The sequence below is a fragment of the Arachis hypogaea genome, chromosome 10 (assembly GCF_003086295.3).
Source record: "Arachis hypogaea cultivar Tifrunner chromosome 10, arahy.Tifrunner.gnm2.J5K5, whole genome shotgun sequence".
NCBI classification, from domain to species: domain Eukaryota; kingdom Viridiplantae; phylum Streptophyta; class Magnoliopsida; order Fabales; family Fabaceae; genus Arachis; species Arachis hypogaea.
In genome coordinates, this window is record NC_092045.1 from 3186402 (window position 1) to 3194646 (window position 8245).

Below are 8245 nucleotides of genomic sequence, written 5' to 3' on the forward strand. Positions count from 1 at the left end.
CATGAAAATGTATGAGAAGCCAAATATAATTTAAGTGGAAACTGCAGTCGATTTCACGTGAAGTTGATAATTGAGCGCCGTTAAATTATTTGATTGATTTGACTAAATTTTCATCTAACGGCTCTCAGCTATCAACTTCACGTGAAATCGACTGCATCTGAGTTTTCACTTGTAATTTAGGGCTCCACTTGATTTAGATTGAATGAAAGTGAATTGTGATTATTATCATATAGGACAGATCAGAAAGAGACAATCAGCGAGGGTTCTTTTTATTTCAATTTCAACACACTATACATACCTTCATCAAAGTTTCAAAGCGAAATCATCATCACCAGTAGCCACCATAACTTGTAATAAGAACTAAGAACTGATCAATCCCCTTTCATTAACAGTGTGTGTACGTTTGGAAAGGACAATTTTGACATGGACAAGGGACTACACATACACCTATACATGATCATCCTCCTCTTAAAAAGTAGTTCAATTTATTAATTTCATTTCATTTGCAGCCGTACGTATATATATATAAGCTAAGTTAACCCGTTTGAAACTGTTTTTGGGGACAATTGTTATGTTAGCCACATAGCATATATACCTTTAATTCCACATATCTCAATTATAGTCATCTTGATGGAGACTCGCTCACTCCTTTAGCCTGAGGTCTATAATTCTCTGTTCGTAGCAGTGTAAACAAAGATATTTTATTCATACTATAATGATCATGCAGAAACTCTAATTGACGAAGACATATCATAGCTTGGAAAAGAACGAGTAGTTTTAATTTTACTTTCTGCATGAAGAACAAATGGAAGAAAACATATGTCACATATTGAATGAAAAACATATGGTTAGATATTTAAACCAAGCTCACCAAATTATCTTCCTTACATCATCATGTACTAGATGATTTTTTATCAATTAGATCATTAATCTATAATATTGACTAATAAGTTGATTGTGTATTATTATAGCTGCCAAGAATTATGACTATAATCATTTTCAGCCTATAGATCATTTAGAGTGTTGTTGCGAAATTTCACTAGTCCAAATCAGCCTGGCCCAATATCTAATTCTTCAAAGCCCGAAGAGTTTTGGAATTTATGGATATTTTCTATTTCAAACTATGATTCTGACCCCCGACCAAAAAAAAAACTATGATTCTGACCCAAGAAAACAAAATGATTGATATTGTAAAATAATTTACATGGAAAAAACGAGCGAATTGTATATTGAGTGCTTCCGAATTAGACTTTTCTTATATCACCTAATATATCTTATTTTCTATTCATGTTTGAGCTAATTTTTTTAGGTATAGAAATTCAAAATGTATTAGGCTTAATTATAGAAAAATGGTATATTTTTTATAGATATAGATATTAAAAAAATTAATTAAAATTCACGAATTGAAAGTTCAATTTTGTTTTAGAAACAAAATTTAGGATTCGATTTGAGATAATAGAAAAATTTGAACCTCAAATTTGTATGAGTTAAATTTTTTTTAAAAAAATAAACAAATTGATGGGTCAAAAAGTCTGGGTTAGATTTGTAACTTTTTTTTTTTAAAAGTATATACTATATATTAAATCACATTATTGAAAAACACTACTTAAATCACAATGCTAAAAATAAAGCCTCATGTTTGTGCTGCAATTTGAAGCTATATATGTTATGATGTTATGTATGCATGTGGAAAAGGTTGCGCATGCTGGTGGAACAGCCTGTCTCTGCCTACCACCAGCTTCCTTCTAAAAATTATTATTGTCAACCTTTTTTTTTAGGGTAGATTTATTGTTCTCCCACATTTTAGTAGCATCTGCCGCCTCCACATTAAAAAAGCTTTTACTCATCAATGTTTTGGGTCAAACACTTATAGTAAATGATGTTTCCGGTTTCCCTAAACCCTAATCTCTATCTGTATTTTTTACTATTTCATTTAACTTGGTTTATTCTCCGCTATATTCTTAATTTTTAATATAAATTTGAAATTGAATACGAACACATCTGCTGAAAAAGAAAATGATAAATGTTCAGTCAAATGTGTATGAAACCAATATTTAATTTCCTTCAAACTAGCTAATTTGCTTTAGAGTTCAAATTATTCCTCTATAATTTATGGAAAAAAAATTCCTTCATTCCCATCTTGTACAAACAAAATCACTTGCCAATCACATGCCAGCTCACTAACTTAGGTCTCAAAGTGAAGACAACTATTAACCTAGAAATGGCTATTAACATGAACGTTGCAACCAAATATATAACCGATGACTCTATTATTTTCATTTTTCCCCCATTTTCATGGTATTTTTGTCACTTATTTTTATTGGAATATAATTATATATACTAGCTGGCAATTGGCAGTTGGCACAATGTAAATGCTGGTAGGATGTTGAGAAACGAGTCAGCTCAATGAGGCGGCGCCCCTATATCTCAGGGGAACGAGGTTTCAGACCTGTCAATTTTGTGAACCACAAAAACTTAAAATAAAATTATTCTTCAATAAAAAATATATTTGTAATATTTTTTTGCATATTATAATTGAAATAAAAAAATCAAGAAAAAGGACTCCTGTTAGCCCTAACGTGGGCGCCAAGTCAAAAAAGAGTAGCAAAACGGAATGTAGGAACCTTGACAGCGCCTTCGCCTGCAAACCCTATAACACACGCATTCCACCATTTCCCATTTTCTCGCGTTTTCATCACACACACACTCTCTCTCTCTCTCTCTCTCTCTCTCTCTCTCTCTCTCTCTCTAAAACGACTTTCTCTCTCTTTGCCGTTTCTTCTCTTTCTCTCCCTCTCCGTCTTCTTCACCGATAACTTTGCTATGACGAGTTTCGCTTTCTTCCAGCGTCTTTCTAAATCCTTCCAAGACCATCCTTCGCATCTTAAGCTCATACTCCTCTGCACCACCGTAACGTACGTATCATCATCAACCTTCTCTTCTATCTGCATTTTCCTTTTTCTGTTCTCAGTTGCGCTACCACTTGCTTCATTATATTGTCACGTTAGATCCAATACTTATCTATGAAAACATTATAATTTTCAAGCTATATTCAGGATTTTTTTCAAACACCTGATACATGTTTGCATCAAACCGTAGTCTGTTATAGGTGAACAAAATTCTTATAAATATGCAAGTAACTGAACGCATTACGTAGATGGTGAACTGTAGATCTAACGTATATGTGTATGTGTATGACGGAGATTAATGAATTGGTGGAAATGCAGTGGTGGTGGCCTTTTGGCTTACAGTGATGCTGCTTCTTCTGAAGTGCCGGTTACCGAGAAGAAAAAGGTGGTGGTTCTGGGAACTGGTTGGGCGGGGACTAGCTTCTTGAAGAATCTAAACAATCCGAGATATGAGGTGCAGGTGGTTTCGCCGCGTAACTACTTTGCCTTCACTCCGCTGCTGCCTAGTGTAACGTGCGGGACCGTCGAAGCTCGAAGCATTGTTGAACCCGTTCGCAATATTGCTAAGAAGGTAAGAACTAAGAAATGCATCATATCGAATATTTCATTTGCATGAATTTATTATTTTAATAATTAGTTAGCCATTAATATTTAAAAATATGAAATAAAATATGTATTTGATTTTATAAATTAAAAAAAAATTACATTACAGAAATTGAATTGATGATTTAATATGTAACTATAAAATTAACTTCAACTAAAAATTAAAGTCATAAAAGTGCATTTTGACTTTTCTTTTTCTGCGAGATAAATATTAAAATACAAATAAAATTAAGATCGGCGGTCTCATTATTTCTTTTATTTCAAAATAACTATTTACTTGGAGAAAATAATGCCACATGAGTTAATTACCTCAAGTTCAATTTCGATTTGGACAAAAAGTTGACAATGAGAGAGAACTAGGTAAAAATAACAAATTTTCTGGCACATAAACAGATTTTAGTAATTTGTATGTTTACATTACCTTAACTGTTGTGAGCATAAAAAGCCATGTAGTTCTCTTCATGCAGTAATTTGTTAATATCAAATGAGCTGGCAAGAATGTAACATATCATAAAATGTTATCATTGTGAGATACAAATGGCCGTGCTAGTGAAGTAAATTTACACAACCTTTTCCTGGACAATTGCTATAATTAGGATTTTTATTCGTTTTCATCTGAGCAGAAGGAAGTGGACGTTCTATTCAGTGAAGCAGAGTGTGTCAAGATTGATGCTGAAAACAGAAAAATATATTGTCGATCTAATATAAACAACAATTTGAATGGGAAAGAAGAATTTGTCGTGGACTATGACTATCTAATCATAGCCGTGGGAGCAAATGTCAACACATTTAATACTCCAGGAGTTGTGGAGAATTGCCATTTCTTGAAGGTAACTTCATACTTTATGTTCATCCTTATAGCATGAACCCCAGTGAGCAGAACTTAAGAAATATGCTCGTCTACATGCTTTTAATATTTATTGATCTCTCATGGACATGCGTGTTATGCAGGAGGTTGAAGATGCTCAGAAGATTAGAAGAACTGTTATTGACTGCTTTGAGAGGGCAAATTTACCCAATTTAAGTGAAGAAGAGAAGAAGCGAATTCTTCATTTTGCTATTGTTGGAGGTGGCCCAACTGGGGTAGAGTTTGCCGCCTCACTTCATGACTTTGTCAATGAGGATATGATCAGATTGTATCCGGGAATTAAAGATTTGGTTAAAATTACTCTTCTGGAGGCAGGGGATCATATATTGAGCATGTAAGGATGTGAAACTCTAACACCACTTTTTGCTCCTGTTATTATGATGTACTACAAACAATTCAAGAAAGTTGGTGGTGAATTAAATGCTGAAACAATTAACATTTGATTTGAATCTTATGTCATATTGTGTTCATCACTTGCTCTTTATGCAGGTTTGACAAAAGAATCACTGCTTTTGCTGAAGACAAGTTTCAAAGAGATGGAATTGATGTGAAAACAGGGTCCATGGTTGTGAAGGTAACCGATAAGGAGATTTCCACTAAAGAACTGAAAAATGGAGGAGAAATTAAGACAATTCCATATGGAATGGCTGTCTGGTCAACTGGCATTGGCACTCGTCCATTTATTAAAGATTTCATGGCACAAATTGGTCAGGTAAGTCATTGAGAAATTTGACATTATATTTGTGCTGGTTCATGTTTCCATATATGTTTATTTGATATTTAGTATCATTGGCAGAGAACAATTTCATTGCATGAATTTATTATTGATTGTTGACTCTTCTAAATAGGCTAGCAGGCGTGCTTTAGCTACTGATGAATGGTTGAGAGTCGAGGGTTGCAACAATGTGTATGCACTCGGTGATTGTGCTACCATCAACCAGCGGAAAGTCATGGTATCAATACAATTTCTTCATCACATATTTAACCAGCTTGTTTCTTAGTATTCACAGAAACACACACTTAAGCATGTGCATTCTTACCAATAATCTTGAATCAATAATGTAATTTGACGTGTAACTTCTATTTTTGCATTTTCTATGTTCTTTTTTTTATTCTAGACATATATATAATTTTGTTGATGCTGAGAGTTCATTTTCTTTATTCTGTCGCAAAAGTTCTCTCTCACATCTTTAAACAGAGTCATTTACTTATTCTATTGTTAATTATGCCTTTTTCAATTGAATGTTGTGATTCTTCATTGTTAACTCTGAAGTGGTTTTTGGGATTGTAGGAAGATATTGCTGCGATCTTTAAGAAGGCTGACAAAAACAATTCAGGAACACTAACGGTGAAAGAATTTCAAGAGGCCATGAATGACATTTGCGAAAGATACCCTCAGCTGGAGTTGTATCTCAAGAATAACCAAATGCGCAACATCGCTGATCTATTGAAGGAAGCCAAAGGAGACGTTAAGAAAGAATCAATTGAACTCAATATCGAGGAACTCAAAACAGCACTCTCCAAAGTGGATTCCCAGATGAAATTCCTTCCTGCTACAGCTCAGGTTGCATCTCAGCAAGGCACTTACCTAGCCAAGTGTTTCAACCGGATGGAAGAGTGTGAAAAGAATCCAGAGGGTCCTCTCAGGTTCAGGGGAGAAGGTCGCCATCGCTTCAAACCCTTTAGGTACAAGCATTTGGGTCAATTCGCTCCATTGGGAGGAGAACAGACAGCTGCCCAGCTTCCCGGGGATTGGGTTTCAATTGGCCACAGCAGTCAATGGCTATGGTATTCTGTCTATGCAAGGTATTGCGTTACATACAACGACACATGCTGAATTTTGATACTTTCATATTACCATGTTGGAATTCTTAATTATTCTGTTTGATCCTTTGAACAGCAAGCAAGTAAGCTGGCGCACAAGGGCCTTGGTAGTTACAGACTGGACAAGACGGTTTATATTTGGAAGAGACTCAAGTCGCATATAGGAGGAGGGAATTCAAAGCAATATTAAAATTCTTTTGATTCAGGAAAAATTCTTGTTTCAGTTTCACCGATTCTTTTCAATAAGAGTAGTACACTAGCAGACTCGCGGCAGGGTTGTTACAGTCAAGGATGAATTGCTTTTCATTTTTTTTTCCCATCTTAGTTGATATTAGAGTTGCAGCATTATTTGGTCATTTTCCCATTTTTCCAAACTGGTCGGGGAAAAATCATTGAAACTATTCATATGAATACTTCATTAAATATCAAGGAAAGAGTTATTGTTATCGTTAGGGAAAAAATGTTATCGTTAGAGTAATAGCAAAGAGCAAAGATTTCGAGGGAAAGCCTTAGAAATTGGGCTTTGGCACAATTTGTTGGTAATGAAAACTATCTTATACTAGTGACTAGTGATGTTAACAAACAGAAGATAAATAATGATTCCTCGAGTCAAACCCTTAGTCACTTTAACCGAAGTAAGAAAGAAAGAGAAGAATAAAAATAACTTTAAAATTCTAAATACAAGGAAGTTGGTCATTAAAATCTGGTGGAAAGGCACGCGTGTAGGCCACCATGGCAGCACAAGTACAACTTAGGATCACACAAGTTATCATGAAGCACCAGCTTCGATAAACCTCCACCACTTCATTAAGTAGCGATTAAACCACTCCATGAGAATTAAAGGGATATGTCAAAATTATAAATTAAAAAAATCTTACAATAGATACTAAAAAATTAAGTTTTTAATGCGTTTGTTAAAAAAATTAAAAATTTTTACTAACAATAATCTTATTATATTAGCTAAACCCGATTAATAGAGGTGTAAATTAACATTTGATACAAAATTAGTGTTTGTTTAAACTTATGAAGTGGCATGTGTGGACGAATTCAGCGCTCCACGTAACAAAGTTAATTAAGTTTGCGTGTTCCCGACAGATAATAGTGTAGTTTCTTAGATGCGGTCAGTTATATATGTATGTGCAATAAATGTGGGGTTGCAAGGAGCAAGAGGACCCAAAAGAAAGATGGTTGCTGTGTTGTCATTGTCGGAAAGGTATAGGGTACTAATATACTATCTGCCAACTTGTTATTAATAATAATTAATTATTATATTTTAAATATATTTATAAGGAGATACATCTACAAAATATATATATAAAGACACTTCCATTAAATACAGTTATAAAAAAGATATTTTTGTTAGATACATCTACAAAGATACTTTCATTAAATATAGTCATAAACAAGAGTTGACAGAAGTTGGCAGAAACGATGTTGGTAACATAGTGGGATTGGTCATTGTCAGGCATATGAATGCATGCATATAATTAATGGATCACAATGGTTTATTCATGGTGAGCATGGCAGAAGACAGAAGGAGGTTCATGGAGAGTTTGCTTTTGCAGAATTATTTGCCAGTTGGTGATCCAATCTTGAATTGAATATCTTTATCGTTTCGTTTAATTTGCACTTTGCAGAACAAGACTGCCCACCCTTCTCATTGGTGGCATTCAATTGTCAAACTGTGAAAGTACTACCCGCTCAAAGCATGTTTAATTTTGACACCTTCTTAGTTCAATTTTTCTAAACTTCTTTTGCTGCAACCTATTTCCTATATTATTATTCTTTTGGGAGGGTAGCCGTCTAATTCAATTATTAACTCGCTTTGTATTCACTACAATCAATAGTATTAGTTTTTACTTTTTAGGATGAGCAAACTATACCTAAAGTAATTTTATAGAACAACACGTCTCCAATTGCAATATTAAAATTTTATTTTTCATACTTTCATATGCTAACCCCTGACCCTAACCACTATTTTAATAGTAATTCCGTTTCAGCTAATAATAAATTCACTAACTTAAAGGTAGAGGTGGTAATG

The 8245-nt window shown here is 34.1% G+C and overlaps 1 protein-coding gene across 1 annotated transcript; it reads left to right on the forward strand.

Moving 5' to 3' along the window:
- Positions 1-2587: 2587 nt before the first annotated feature.
- Positions 2588-6766, forward strand: LOC112714667 (external alternative NAD(P)H-ubiquinone oxidoreductase B2, mitochondrial). Its single transcript, XM_025766307.2, has 8 exons — positions 2588-2915; positions 3228-3480; positions 4136-4342; positions 4464-4714; positions 4870-5092; positions 5229-5333; positions 5672-6186; positions 6281-6766. The coding sequence occupies exons 1-8, from the start codon at positions 2824-2826 to the stop codon at positions 6366-6368; spliced, it is 1734 nt and encodes a 577-aa protein (XP_025622092.1). The 5' UTR covers positions 2588-2823; the 3' UTR covers positions 6369-6766.
- Positions 6767-8245: the final 1479 nt, after the last annotated feature.